The sequence below is a fragment of the Myotis lucifugus genome, unplaced genomic scaffold, assembly GCF_000147115.1.
Source record: "Myotis lucifugus unplaced genomic scaffold, Myoluc2.0 scaffold_8, whole genome shotgun sequence".
NCBI classification, from domain to species: Eukaryota; Metazoa; Chordata; class Mammalia; order Chiroptera; family Vespertilionidae; genus Myotis; species Myotis lucifugus.
This window is the reverse complement of record NW_005871056.1, coordinates 15002538-15018215: the sequence shown is the minus strand read 5'-3', so window position 1 is coordinate 15018215 and position 15678 is coordinate 15002538. Positions and strand designations below refer to the sequence as shown.

Here is a 15678-nt window from a genome sequence, read left to right as displayed (position 1 = left end):
TAGAAGAGGGAAGGGGAGGTGGGGGGGAGAGGGTAGAAAATATTACCTGATGAGAGAGAATCATTGATCCAGCTGCCTTTCTGCATGCCCCCACACTGGGGGATCGAGCCCACAACCCAGGCATGTGCCCTGACCAGGTATCGAACTGTGACCTGGTTCATAGGTCAATGCTCAACCACTGAGCCATGTCACCCCAGCCGGGGGAAGATGTTTGTCTTAGCCTGTTCTGGCTGCTATAACAAAATACCACAGACTGGGTAACTTATAAACAACAGAAATGTATTTCCTACAGTCCTGGAGACTGGAAGTCTGAGATCAGAGTGCCAGCATGGTCAGGTGATGGTTTTCTCCATGGTTGCAGACTTTTCATTTTGTTCTCACATGGCAGAAGAGCTCTTTTGGGGCCTCTTTTGTAAGAACACTAATTTCATTTTTAAAGAAAAAATATTTTTATTGATTTCAGAGAGGAAGGGAGAAATATCAATGATGAGAGAGAATGATTCATTGGCTGCCTTCTGCACACCCCACACTGGAGATCAAGCCCGCACCCAGGGCATATGCCCTGACCAGGAATTGAATTGTGACCTCCTGGTTCATAGGTAGACGCTCCACCACTGAACCATGCCAGCTGGGCTAATCCCATTTCTAAGGGCTTCACTTTCATGACTTAATCTTTTTCCAAAGGCTCTTCCACTTAGTACCATCATCTTGGGGTCAGATTTCAATATGAATTTTGGGGTGGGGGAGAGGCACATTCAGACCATAGCTGGACTGGGGCATTTGGAATCAGTAGAGGGTCCTGCTGCCAGCCTCACACTGTTTGTTCCCTGTCACCTCTAGGACAGTGGTTTGAGAGGTTTTCTCAAATTCTAATGGTAGCTGATGATCTTTGTTTATAGAGAAAGTTAAATGTGTCTATTATGAACACCTTCACCTACCTTAATTTAGTCTTAGTTATGACATAAAATTTTATATTCAATAGGAAAGGAAGAGTGGAAGGGAAAATTTGAGCATTTATAATGTGATAGGCTTTGATCAAATATGATTCTCAATGTTTGTCCTACAAACTCATAATTCTCAGAGTCTTGTGAAGTAGTGTTATCTTTACACATTAGTTAACAAATATTTACATATGATTAACAAATATTTAAGCACCTACTATGTGAAGGCACTGGGAAAATGAGACTCAGGTTAAATAACTTAAGTAGGTCCATACAGCTTGTATGCGGCAGAGCTGTGGTGTAATGCCAGATCAGACTGGCTTAAAAGGCAGGGTTCTCTCCACTGCTGCCCTCTGGAGCATCTGCTCTGTCCTGGCCCAGCATTACATGTGAGGGATGGAGAGATGAAGAGGGCAAGATCCTTCTCCTGTGGTGCTCTCTGCAAGGTGACACAGCCCAGACACAAGAAACTATTGTGGCCCTAGCTGGTTTAGCTCTGTGGATACAGCGTCGGCCTGTGGGCTGAAGGGTCCCGGGTTCGATTCCAGTCAAGGGCACATGCCCAGGTTGCGGGTTCGATCCCCAGTAGATGGCGTGCAGGAGGCAGCCAATCAAAGATTCCCTCTCATCATTGATGTTTCTATTTCCCTCTCCCTTCCTCTCTGAAATCAATAAAAATATATTTTAAAAAAAAGAAAAGAAAGAAACCATTGTGTACCTTGGATCTTGAATGCTAAAGCTTTCTTAGCATGTGACCCATTTCCTGCATATTCCCTCAGCAGATGTCCAGTGCTTGGGTGGAAATCTGTTTTAGAGGCTAGATGTGCAAAGAATAAGGCAATGGTAGACAGACTGAAAAAAGCCTTCATCATAGTGCAGTGCATGGAGTGTTGTAACAGCAATATTTGAAGTACCAAGGGTCAAAGGAATGGGTGACAAGTCACAGGGAAAGTTCTCGTAGAAGAGGTATCATTTTAGTTCTGGTGGACAAGGAGGAGGAAAGGCTATTTCAGGCAACAGGAATAATGTGTGTCCAAAAAGTGTCGGGAAATACTGCTGGTCTGCAGTGCTTGGGGACATTACTGGTTCCTGTGGGTCCTCCTTCCCCTCTTCTCCAGCATCTTTCTTCATTCCCCAGGCACCTGGCTATATGAAGAAAGGTGGGAAATGATGCGGCAAAGAAAGGTTGGGGGGCAGCCTGGGAAGGGCTTCCAATGTCATGCTCAGGAGTTTGGGGTGCATTCTGTAGGCAAAGGCAGAACCATTGAAGGGTGTTAAGCAGAGGTGTGACATTGCCAGGTTTTAGAACTTCTGGCTCATTGTAGAGAAACGATGGGAGGTAGTAGGCAGGAAGCTTGTTAGGAACTCTTGAAAATGTTCAGGCTGGGCACTCTCCATCGCTGGAGCACACCTGAGCCTTTCCTGGGTCTCCCCCGCCCGCCCCCCGCCCCTACTTACCTTTACTCTTTTCTCTCCTAAGCTCCAAGGGTCTTTTCTTTTGCCTCTAGAAGTAACTTGTTTCCTGAGCCCACTTTTTTCTATAGGTCACTTCTACTTCTGTGACTTTATAAATAAAATAAAGAAAAATATGATTTGAGAGAGGGAGGGAAAAACATCAATCATTTGCCTCCTGTACAGTACGCACCCCAACCAGGGATTGAACCCACAACCTTTTGCCTTTTGGTGTATGGGATGACGCTCCAACCAACTGAGCCACCCAGTCAGGTCTAAATCTCTCCTTTTCAAAGCCAGGTGTTTGTCTCTGCTCTAGTACTTTCCGCCTAATCTTGACCTTTATAGCCTCCTATCCACTGCTGAAACTCTTCCTCATTGATCTTAGGTCCTCATGGCCTTTGACATCTCAGCCTTTGATACTGCTTCTAAACTTTCATATTTTCCCTTGGTTTCCAGGGTGTTAGGGGGAACTTGAATTTGAATCCTGCTTCTGCCACTTAAAATTCATGTGACACTGTCCCTCTCTGTAAGGAGGGGCAACAACTGGGGCAGCTCTGTAAATTTTAAGTATATGGAAATATAAACTATGGTATTATATCCCTTACCTTTTTTTTACTTCCACAAGTACAATCCTGATCTTCTCTACCATGGTTTGCAAAAGGCGGTCCATATGCTGAATGTGGCCTGCTAGGTCCTCACAAATTTTAAAATTTTGGGGAGTTCACATTAAAAATATATGCCTTTAGCTCCAGTGTGGCTTGGTTGGTCATGGTCCCATGTACCAAAAGGTTGCTGGTTTGATTCCCGGTCAGGGAATGTGCCTTTTTGAGGACTCTCTCTCCCTTTCCCTTCCTCTCTTTCTAAAAGCCAATAAAAAAATCTTAAACGCACACACGCACGCCTCTAGTTCAAACCTCTGCCTCGAACTCAAGACTTAGTGACGACCTTCCCTTCCCCACTTTCTACTTCCTTTCCTCTTTTATTTTTCTCCCTGGCACTTTTTACTCTCTAATATATACTGCTTTTCCTCTGGTTTTCCTTTCCCTCACCAACTAGAATATAAACTCCAAGAAGCTGGCATTTTTTGGTATGTTTTATTGAAGGCTAAACCCCAGATCAGAACGGTGCCTACTGGCACATTGTAAGTGCTCAACAGATACTTGTTGACTGGATGAAAAATACATTAAATTGAAATTTCTTGTTTTTCTTGAAAAACCAGAATCTATAACTTTGGGTTTGTACTCCCAACTGGCTACAGGTGGCTTAAGGTGAGGAGCTGTGGCCATTCAGAAGGTACAGGGGCTCCTCAGTTTGCTGTAGACCACGTCTTCCATGTTGTTTTACACCTGGCCTGGGGGGGCAAGAAAAGGGCACTTGTGCCCTAACCGGTTTGGCTCAGTGGATAGAGCATCCTGCGGACTGAAGGGTCCCAGGTTTGATTCCAGTCAAGGGCATGTATCTTGGTTGCGGGCACATCCTCAGTGGGGGGTGTGCAGGAGGCAGCTAGCTGATCGATGTTTCTCTCTCATCGATGTTTCTAACTCTCTATCCCTCTCCCTCTATAAAAAAATCAATAGAATATTTTTTTAAAGAAAGAAAAGGGCAGTTGTTCCCACAGGCAGAGGTGGGGCAATCAAAGAAGGGGTGTGGGGCCTTAAAGCATAAAATGAGACTGAGGCAAGGGTATGGCAAGCAGAGGAAATAAGATGTGCCAGTGACAGTGTATAAAAGGGCACGATGGACCCAGGATTGCAAGTGATTGGTGGCAGTCACAGAAGCTGGTAGTGAAGTGGGCTGTGAAGTATAGCTGTGTCCTGTAGGGTAGGCCCAGGGAACCTTCAAATTTATTTTTAATATTATTAGATTTTCCTAAATAAGGAAGGGTATAATTAAAACAAAAATGGCCCATAATCTCCTTTCCCAAATAACCCCTGTAGACATTATTTAAAAATGTCTAATGTGTTAGAAAATTCAGAGATTCAAAATGAAAGTAAGTCACCTTTCCTGTTCATCTTCCCAAAGTTAATGGCTGCCAACAATTTAAGTACTTTGAGGGAAAAAAATCTTATGCCTCTACTAATACTTAGATTTATATAGAGAGTGTCCCAAAAATGTATACACATTAACAGCTGATAGCTCAATTGATGTTCTTTCTTTCAGATTTAATCTATTGGAGTGAATTATTCAAAGTGAATACATTTTTTGGGACACCCTGTATTTCCAAAGGTTTATTTTTTTTAAACAAAGATATGTGCTTTTTTGGGGGGAAAAATTCAAATAATACAAGAAGCATATAAAGTAAGAGCTAAAGCCCCTTTTTCCTCTTTCCCCTTAATCCCCAAAGATAGCCATTAGAAGAAACAATTGGTCTTTCAGATTTTGTTTGCAAATATATACATATAAGGCATTTTTGTTTGTTCAAATGTGAATTTATATGTTGCGCTTGTTAGTTACTGTATAGCATGGACATCAGAGCTCCCTCATTCTTTTTAAAAGTTGTATTTGTTTACTTTAATCAATCCTTATTGATGGACATTTCTTGCATGGACTCTACTTTTCCTCAGTAGAGGAAAAGGACTAGCAAGTTTAGTGTGGAGTTTCTTACTAATTGTTTGAGAGGAATTTAATGCAAGTGAATTAGAAGTACAAGTTGTAGGAGCTGTAGACTGCCTTGGGACAGGTCACAAGTGGGGTGTTTGGAGTGCACTGCTTTGGGGATGGTTCTCAGGGAAGATTTATGGAGCATTCTTACACCAGGCTGGGATTAGACTAGGTCTGAGTGTCACAGCAAATTAATATTGTGAGCAAGTAATTTAGCTTATTTCATGTGGACTCTGTAATGGCTGCATGTGGAGAGGAAGAGAAGAAAGGGGCTGAGACTTTACTTTCATCTCTGAGGAGATTTGGGGTGAGGGGCTAGGTCTCTTGATTGACCCTGGAACCAAGGTACCTTTCAAAACCAAGGTTTTGATTTGGGGGGAGGATTTTGCAGAGAACTTCAAGGAGGCCGGGGGTATAGTAGAAAGCACACTGCCCTCAGGAGTCAGAAGATTGACGTTCACTCTTCACAGGGCCCGTGGTTCCCTCACTCTTCGTTGTGGGATTGGGTCATCTGGTTTCTGGGGACCTTTCCAGTACAAAAATGTTAAACTTTTGTTTTGCCTGGGTATGTTCTGAAGTATGTGGTAGTCCTTGCTCTTAAGGAGCTAGTGTTAGTAGACTGTTCTCTCAGCTCATGCCTTCCTACTGCAGTATGCGGATGCTGTCTGATAAGTGTGAGAAAGTGAACATTAAGAAATAGCAGCACACTGGTGTGGCTCAGTTGGAGTGTCAACCTGTGCACCAAAAGGTGGCAGGTTCGATTCCCGGTCAGGGCACGTACCCGGGTTGCAGGTTTGATCTCTGGTTGGAGTGTGTGTGGGAGGCAACCAATCGATATTTCACACTCACAATGTCACTCTCCTCCCTCCACTCCTCCCCCTCCCCCTCCCATTAATATAAAAGCATGTCCTCTCCCTCTCCCTCTCCCCATCCCCTTCCCATCAATAGAAAAGCATGTCCTTGAGTGAGGATTAAAAAAAGAGAAAAAGAAATAGCGGCAGTTCAGTCCCTTTTACAGTGGGTGGGATGGAAACTATCACTCGAAGAGAATCTTTGTCTTGGCCACTATCACTTTCCCTTTGATTGGTGGAGTGCCACTGGTGTTTAATTTGCCAAGTGCTTCATGTATGAACTGATCTTTTCATGATCTGTGCTTTCTTCCAGGTTAATTCCAAAGATAGTTCTCGTAATTCCACGAACTCTGAGTTTGCAGCTGAAGCTGAGGGTCAAAATGATAAAATTGAGGAACCAAGCAAGGTTCAGAAAAAGAAGAGGGATAGACTTCGAGACCAAGGCTCTACAATGATCTACCTGAAGGCTATCCAGGGCATTCTGGGAAAGTCAATGCCAAAAAGGAAGGGCGAGACTGCCACTACGGCAAAACCAAACACAGGAGATCGTCCCAACCGTGGAGAAGGACCAGCCAGGAGTGTCACTGTGTCTACTCCTCAGAAAGAGAAGGAGGCAACCCCAGAGGTCAGAGTGAAAGAGGAAAAAAAGGCTGTGCTGGAGAGAAGCAGCTTCTGTGACAGGAGAGTGGTGATAGACCCTCAGGAGAAACCCAGTGAGGAGCCACTTGGTGACCGAAGGACAGTTATTGACAAGCGCTCTCCACCCCTAGAATTTTTGGATGATTCTGACTCTCATTCAGAAAGCCACAAGGTGAGTCTTGCTGATGCCAAGAATGGGGGTTTTTAGTTCTCTTGATTAAATGTAGTATTTGCTCTTTCTGGTTTGAGCCTAATTGTTATTCATTAAAGCAATGCTTTACTTACTCAGGATTCCAGGCAACAAATTGATGGTTCTCTTCCAAAATACCTTTTAGAGTTATTAAGAAATCTCAGATTAGTGCTATCTTCTGTTTTTGGAATTTATATGTTTGTTAAGATATGGATTTGCCTGCTGTACAAAACCCAAAATAACAGTGGCTTAAATTAAATAGAAGTTTGGCTTGAGGAGGATGACTCCACCGTGTCAGGGACCCTGGTGCCTTCTGTCTTGATGCTCTGCTGCTCCTCAGCAGTTTCCGTCCTGTGGTCTGAGATGACTGCTCTGAAAGGACTCAGTACATTACATTGATCAGTCCAGCTAAGAGGAAGAATAGAAGAAGAAAGTACACACCCTCCCTTTTAAGAGCTTGGCTCAGAAGTTGTCCACATAGTATCTGCTCATATCTACTGACAAAAATCTAGAAACCTGGCCAACACCTAACTGCAAGAGAGTCTGGAGAATTAACTTCCATTTGAGCAGACTTACACCCAGATAAACTTTTATTGCTGTTAAGGAGAGAGTGAGCATGGCTGGGTGGCTTAGCCATGGAGCATTGTCCTGTACACCAAAAGGTTTTGGGTTCAATTCCCGGTCAGGGCACATTCTTAAGTTGCAGGTTTGATCCTTAGGTTGCGGGTTTGATTCTTAGATTGGGGTGTGTATGGGAGGCAACCCATCGATGTTTCTCTCACATTGATGTTTTTCTCTCCCGCTCTAAAAATCAATAAAAACATATCCTCAGGTGAGGATTAAAAAAAAAAAAAAAAAAGCCCTGGCTGGTGTGGCTTGGTTGGTTGGAGTATAGTCCCATGCATTGGAAGGTCATGGGTTCAATTCCTTGTCAGGGCACATACCTAGGTTGTGGATTTGATCCTCAGTCAGGCATTGAAGTTTCTCTCTCCGCCTTCCTCCCTCTCTAAAAATAATTAAAAAAAAAAAAGTTCACTCACACATTGGGCAGTTGATGCTGGTACCTATGTATGACCCTCTCTAGCAGTGGTCTTGGGCAGTATGATTTCTTTTCTTTTTAAAAAAAAATATATTTTATTGGTTTTTTTACAGAGAGGAAGGGAGTGGGATAGAGAGTTAGAAACATCCATGAGAGAGAAACATCGATCAGCTGCCTCCTGCACACTCCCTACTGGGGATGTGCCCACAACCAAGGTACATGCCCTTGATCAGAATCGAACCTGGCACCCTTCCCAGGCCGATGCGCTATCCACTGAGCCAAACCGGTTAGGGCGGGCAGTATGATTTCTTATGTGGTGATTGACTTCCCCCAGAGGAGCAAGCTGAGAGATACCAGGGGAAGCTACAGCTTGACCTACCCTTGGAGGTTTCACTACTGCACTCGGTTGGTTACAAGTAAGTCAGTAAGGCCCAGGTTCAAGGACAGACCACCATCTTTCAATGGGGAGTAGTGTCAGAATTTGCAGACACATCTTAAAACTGCCACAACTGAAATTCTGATCAGGTAGCTCAGTCGGTTAGAGCATCGTCCTGATATGCCAAGGTTGCATGTTTGATCTTTAGTCAGGGCACATATAAGAATCAACCAATGAATGCATAAATAAGTGGAACAACAAGTTGATTTTTTTTCTCTCTCCCTTTCTGTCTCTCAAATCAATTAAAAAATGTTAAAAACAAACAAACACAAAAATGGCCCTGGCTGGTGTGGCTCAGTTGGTTGGAGCGTTGTCCCATAGGCCAAAAGGTGGTGGGTTCAATTCCTGGTCAGGGCACATTCCCAGGTTGTAGGTTCAACTGTGTGGTTTTGCATTTTGAATGTATTAGAAATGTGTTGTTAGAGATGAGATTCCTGGCACTGTTTTTTTCTAATATCCCCAATACACAGAGCAGTTTTTCTTAAGAGGGATCATTCAGAAAGAGTGCAGATACAGCATCCCCTTTAGGGATGGCATTATGAGTTTATCCTTGATTTGACTGTTCATAGCTATAACCTGGCTCACTTTCTGGAAATAATAAGAAATCTAGGTGACAGGTAAGTTAAATGAGCCAACGCAAAACCTTCACCATGGCCAAAAAACAAGCCAGAGCTTATGTTCTCTAGATGACAGTGTGTGGGAGGCTGTCTTCACACAGGAAGGCTAACCCTTTGTTGCTTCTTTTCTGCAGCCTAAAGAAAGGGAGGTGGTGATAGAGCACACCTCTTCAGGAAGTGACTGGTCCGATGTGGATGAGGTCTCCACAGTCAGATTCTCTCAGGAGGAGCCCATCTCACTGAAGCTCTCAGCAGTTCCAGAGCCTTCTGCCTTCCCCACTGACTATGTCATGTACCCGGCTCACTTGTACAGTAGTCCTTGGTGTGATTTTGCCAGCTATTGGGCCAACCGTCGCAAGCCTTCTAGCTACCCCTCCATGAGCAGCAGCAGCAGTGACACATTGCAGGCTGGGAAGAGCAGCCGGGGCCTCCTGAGTGATTATTCCCCCAACTCTACAGTGAGCTCCCAAAACACCTCTAGAGATTTGGAGGCGACAGAGGAAGGCAGATCCCAGAATTCTCGCTCATATAATTTCTCCAGAAGCTTACAAGACAAGGTGAAGGAGAAAAGAACATTCCAGGAGGAGACGCCACCCCGTTCTTATGAAGGACATGCATCTAGCTCTCTGCCAAGGAGCCATCTAGAGCCAAACCTAGAGGAGGGTTTCATTGATACCCATTGTCACTTGGACATGCTCTATTCCAAGTTGTCTTTCAAAGGGACCTTTAGCAAGTTCAGGAGAATTTATAGCACCTCCTTCCCTAAGGAATTTCAGGGCTGCATCTCTGACTTCTGTGATCCCAGGACACTGACAGATTCCCTATGGGAGGATTTGTTGAAAGAGGATCTGGTTTGGGGGGCCTTTGGCTGTCACCCTCATTTTGCTCGTTACTACACTGAGAGTCAAGAAAGAAATCTTTTGCAAGCCTTAAGGCATCCCAAGGCCGTGGCATTTGGGGAAATGGGCTTGGATTACTCTTACAAATGCACCACACCTGTCCCAGAACAGCACAAGGTAATGGGGTTCTCTTTAGTTTGCTTATAATTTTGTGTGTTTTTTTTAAGTTCTTAGTTTATTAATCCTCTCATGAAAAATATATACAGATAAAACCACTGAAGAATCTTTGCTATTTTTGCCAGCACCAACATTGGCCTTTGCAGTTCCCCTGACTTTCTTCCATTCTGTTCTTGAAGTCTCATATGGGCTTTTCTTGCAAATCTATGTTTGGGTTCTTTTTTTTTATTTTTTGCATAATACAAGGAATCATAAATCATGCCAAAGCCACTCTTGCCACTGCCAAAGTGGGTTTTTTTTTTTTTTTTTTTATAAATGGATTGATATCTTTGGAGTTATTAACTTCTTTGGGATTTTAAAAAATATATATATTTTATTGATTTTTTACAGAGAGGAAAGGAGAGGGATAGAGAGTCAGAAACATCGATGAGAGAGAAACATTGATCAGCTGCCTCCTGCACACCCCCCACTGGGGATGTGCCCGCAACTAAGGTACATGCCCTTGACTGGAATTGAACCTGGGACCTTTCAGTCCGCAGGCTGACACTCTATCCACTGAGCCAAACTGGTTACGGCTGCCAAAGTGGGTTTTGAATCCAAATACAAAGATGATATTTGGTGTGATCTTAGACATTTCGGCTAGTTTTTTCCCAAATTTCTGTCTTAAGTACTGCTGCCTTCCTTGGGTGAAGAATGTCAGTGACCATTGGTTTACACTAAAGTAGTCTATTGGTCATGAACTTCCTGGTCAGATAGTTACTATGTATGATGGCAACCAGCTTGCTTACAATTGTAATTAATTAATTTAAACCCTCACCCCAGGATATGTTTTATTTATTTTTTTAGAGAGGAAGGGGAAGAGAGGGAGCAGAGAGAGAGAGAGAGAGAGAGAGAAATGATCAGTTGACTCCCGTACTCACCCTCACTGGGGATCAAACCCACAACCTAGGTATGTGCCCTGATGATTCCCAACCAACTGAGCCACTTGGCCAGGGCCACTTGTTTACAGTGTTAATTCTTCTTTTAGTTGAAATCTAACCATAGGGTTTTTCTACTTGGCGGGGAGGGGGGTGTCTTTTTAGAACTAAAGAATTTAGAATTTTCTAAAAATGCAATTGCTCTTATCCAGACCATCTATATGTCATTTCTCAAATTCTTCACAAGCTATTTCTTTCAGGTTTACTATATAAGGGGGGGGGGGAAAATGATAAGAGAATTTTGTGGACTTATGGCTAATGATATATATCAAAAACATTTTTTTTTCTTTTTTTGGGGAAGAACAAATTTTGTTTAATTTTTTTAAAAAATATTTTTTTATTCATTTCAGAGAGGAAGGGAAGAGGGAGAGAGAGAAACATCAATGATGAGAAAGAATCATTGATCAGCTGCCTCCTGCACGACCCCTACTGGGGATTGAGCCTGCAACCTAGGCATATGCCCTTGCCTAGAATCGAACCTGGGACCTTTAAGTCTGCAGGCCGACACTCTATCCACTGAGCCAAACCAGTTAGGACATGTTTAATTTATTTTTATTCTGATTTTGAAGTTAAGTATGCCCAATTGTAGAATATTTGGAAAATACAAAAATGTATAAAGGTGATAATTTCCCATTCTACTAGAGATAACAACTATTACCATTTTAATATTTTTTACTCCCATTATCTTTTTAGCATGGAGATTTGGCAGGGTATGAGTAGTTTCTGATTTAGACAGGAGCAGGAAAAGGAGAAAGACCCTCACACTATGCATGTTGCCAGGTTGAATTTGTTGTGTGCTGCCTTTCTGTTGATGCCTGTTAAGTCTGGGTCTGCATGCCCAATATGCTCAGGCCTTGGTGAACGTGTATGGATTCCAGCCTGGGCAAATTTGATACCAGCTTTCTCTTTGGTGCTGTCCCCAATCTAACTGAGGGCATCCTCAGCAGCGCACTGATGCTGTGCACCATTGATACTGGCATCTGAATTAAAAGAAGGAATTTTCAGAGTCAGTGGTTTCTTAATTTTCTTTTGATCAAAGAAAAAAAAATTCAAGGAAGGTATGGTGCCCTTCTGCTCTAGCAGAAGACTAGACCTTTGTACACTTTTAGGAGATAGAGATTTCAGTTTGAATACAGTTGTCCATGACAGCCAGTAAGCATGCCAGGCTTAACAGTTAATTTCTATAAGAAACAACTTAACACATTGCGTACCGCTCAGGAGTTTTCTCGTGTTTCGCGCGCCATCTGTTAAGGACCGCTCATGAGTGTTCTCGTTTTTCACGCGCCATCTGTTATGGACCTTAGATGTCAACACACTGTCTTGTCCACTGTGGGGCGCGGTTACAGTGTTTTGGCCAGGTTCAAGCCTCGGACTAATGAAAGGACAGGGTCCTCTCACTGCCACGTGCAAGTCCCAGCTGGAGGGCAGGGCCCTCCCAGCACAATCATAGCCAACGGCTGTGGTTGTAAGCTTGAACCTATGGTCCGAACACGTGGCCCCACGTGCCTTTGTACACCCAAAAGGTTGTCAGGTGATATGAAGCAGCATGAACCTACGTGTATTCCAGTGAGTGGAAAGAAAAAATTTCCTACGAGAGCCTGCAGAGTTTGTGCCACCCATGGAAAAAGGAATCTAGATACTTATGTAAATTTTGTTTGGTCCCTCTTCATAGAGGAAAATGTTTTACGCAGTACCATACGTTAAAAAAGTACTAGGAACTTTAATTGTTTAATTGTTTTTGTAAATAAAAATGTTATAATTATTGAAAAACAACACCTAAACTGCATTATGATCTGTAGTTATGATTTAAATAACGTGCAGTTTGCCCAAAAACGTGCGGTCCCTGGCGTATGTCTTAGAGATTTCTATGCGGTACGCATTGTGTTAAGATGTTTCCAAAGGATTTTCTTTTAGACGAATTTGCTAGGACCTGATAAGTTTATTAAATTCTGAGCAACATGATTTTGACTTGATCTGCATTCAGACAGGTGGGTGAGATTTTATGTGTGTGAATGTTTTCAGTTTTTTATTTGAATGGCTTTCTAGTATAGTGTTTCAGTTCAGAATTAGGTTTCAATTCAGAATTAGGTTTGTCTTGTACATTCAAATAATCTCTTGCCAGAGTTCCTTTTTGTTACTAACACTAAAACGTTTACAATTTCTGACTTGAGGCAGTGACTTATTAGCCAAAAATGAATGGAACAATAGCTAAACCTGAAAACAGGAAGAAATAGGTGTTTAAGAAAGTGAGACAAGGATTTAATATTCTGCTTTCCCAACTAGTTTCTATGGCACAGGGCAGGTGTGGTATGGAAAGAGAATCACAGTTCAGAAATGTGTACACTGAGGTGACTGGAAAGAGGATGAGAAGCATTTTATTTAACTAGAGGCCCAGTGCATGAAATTCGTGCACTTAAGGGGTCCCTCAGTCCAGCCTGCACACTCTTGCAGTCCGGGAGCCCTCAGGGAATGCCTGCGGGGAGTGGGCCTAAGCTGTCAGACATCCTTAGCGCTACCTCGGAGGTGGGAGAGGCTCCCGCCACCACTGCTGCGCTCACCAGCTGTGAGCTCGGCTTCTGGCTGAATGGTGCTCCCCCTGTGGGAGCTCACTGACCACCAGGGGGCAGCTCCTGCGTTGAGTGTCTGCCGCCTGGTGGTCATTGTGCGTGATAGCTACCAGTCATTCTGTGGTTCGGTCAATTTGCATATTAGCCTTTTATTATATAAGATTTATAGCTGATGTTTATTGAATGCCTACTGTGTGCCAGGAAATGTGCTAAGTATTTCACAGTAACTTTTCCCTTTATTAAATCATCGTTGTATCAGATCTGCATGTAGAGCTATCCAGGGCATGCTGACTGAACTTGAAGTTACAGCATAGGGTGATAAGTAGAATCTTGCAAGTATCATTTGGCTTGGTGAAATTGGATTCAGGATTGGAAAATGGAAATTCAAGGAAATAACTTGTTGGCAGGGGGAGGGCTGAACTGTGTGTAGAAGAGAGGACGATAAGGTATTTCTGTAGAGCACTGCAGGAAGAGGATGCCATGTTCTTGATGGAAATCTAAACTTGGGCACCAAAATTAGAAGTGTATTAGTTGGATGTTGGCATTGAGTTGCATTTGCCTACAAGCAGAGTAGCTGGCAAGTTCTTGATGTGTCCTGCTGAATATTTTATCTGTGAAGGGAAGAAGAAAAGCCTATGGGAGGACTGTATCTAGCCAAGTGAGAGGGAGCTAGCTAGGTCTGGTTCCTTTACCTAATATTTTCCAGAAAGATTGGAAAGTACAGAAAAGCAAAAGAATTGGGGGAGGGGACGACGACACACTAATTATTCTGCTATCCAGAGCAAACCTTAGTTAACGTTCCTTGCTTATCTGTGTTCATAAATTTAACTGTTTACTGTCCTGTTTAATTCCAAAGAATTAGGTCCTGGATAGTTTGTGGGTTGCACATATCAGCCAGTATGTTTATCAGAATCTCTTGGTTTCTGGAGTTGGAAAGCCAGGGTGAATAGATTGTCTCTCCCCTCTTGGGCTGGGCAGGCTGAACCAGATTGCTTCTGTCTGCATTTGTGTTTGACTGGAATGAAATATTGAGGTAATGATTATGCAAGAACTGCTGGGAGGACCACTCCCAAGAGAGACTGATTAACTCTGGAATCGCTGGAAATAATGGATCTGTGGGAACCTGAGCTTATGCAGGCAGAAGAGAGTAATTATGCTGGGTAAATAATTTATCTGCACTTCATTCACTCCTGATTTTTTATTCAGCCAGGTTTCTGCTGAGGACAAATGCTCTAGATTTGTCCAGTCCAGCCACAAGCTCCTGCCTACTAACAATTCTTCTATCTTAACTAACATTTATGAAATTCAGATGTTTTACAAAACGTTATTTATTTATTTTTAATCCTCACCTGAGGGTATGGTTTTATTGGTTAATTTAATTTAATTTATTTTTTTGAGAGAGAGAGGAAGAGAGAGAAAGAAACATCCATTGATCGGTTGCCTCCCATATGTGCCCGGACCAGTGATCAAACCCAAAACCTGGGTATGTGCCCTGACCAGGAATCTAACAGTCACCCTTTAGTGTATGGGACGATGCTCCAAACAGCTGAGCTACCTGGCCAGGGCCAAATATTATCTTTTTAATGTCATTGTCCCTTGGAGAATTGCAAGGGAAAATTGGTGGTATGTTTTATTTTTTAATTTAATTTATTTATTTATTGTCTAAAGTTTTACATATGTCTCCTTTTTCCTCAATTGACCCCCTCCCCTATCCCTTCCCAGCCCGGGCAAGCCCCCACCGCCCCAGTGTCTGTGTCCATTGGTTATGCTAATATGCATGCATATAAGAAGTCCTTTCGTTGCTCTCTAACCCCCCTCCCCCGGTGGCATGTTTTATAAGCACTTGTCATAGAATCAAGGAAGTATGTGTTGTATGTACATGCTTTTAAAATAAGAAATTAGGAAGTTAAAAAGAAAGAAATAATCATTTTGAAACTTAAAAAAATATATTTTCCTTTTTTAAAATATATTTTTATTGATTTCAGAGTGAGGGAGAGATATAGAAACATCAGTGATAAGAGAGAATCATTGATCAGCTGCCTCCTACATGCACCACACTGGGGATTGAGCCCGTAACCTGGGTATGTGCCCTGACTGGGAATCGAACCATAACCTCCTGGTTCATGTATTGACGTTCAACCGATGAACCAGGCTGCCTGGGCGAAAGTAATCGTTTTGAATGATTTTTCCACTTGTGAACATGTTCTCTTTCATTAAATATACTTTGAAAAATATGCTTTTTATCATTTGTGTCATAGTCCACCCAAAGAACTGTACTAGTTTTACTGCCCTAAAGAATTATATTTTGGAAGCAGGAATTCAACATTGGAATTATAATCTCTTGCAACC

General features: G+C 42.8%; 1 protein-coding gene across 5 annotated transcripts in view; it reads left to right on the top strand.

Annotated features, from left to right (window-relative positions):
* The window catches only part of TATDN2 (TatD DNase domain containing 2), a 57015-nt gene that overhangs the window by 5256 nt on the left and 36081 nt on the right, over nucleotides 1-15678 (top strand). For all 5 annotated transcript variants that reach the window (XR_002828005.1, XR_002828006.1, XR_329703.3 and 2 more), the window contains exons 3-4: nucleotides 6162-6659; nucleotides 8904-9785. Coding sequence is in view for 2 of the 5 variants with exons in the window: in XM_006083847.3 (XP_006083909.1) it covers nucleotides 6162-6659; nucleotides 8904-9785 (1380 nt within the window). In the remaining 3 variants the exon portion in view is untranslated. The remainder of the gene's footprint in view (nucleotides 1-6161; nucleotides 6660-8903; nucleotides 9786-15678) is intronic.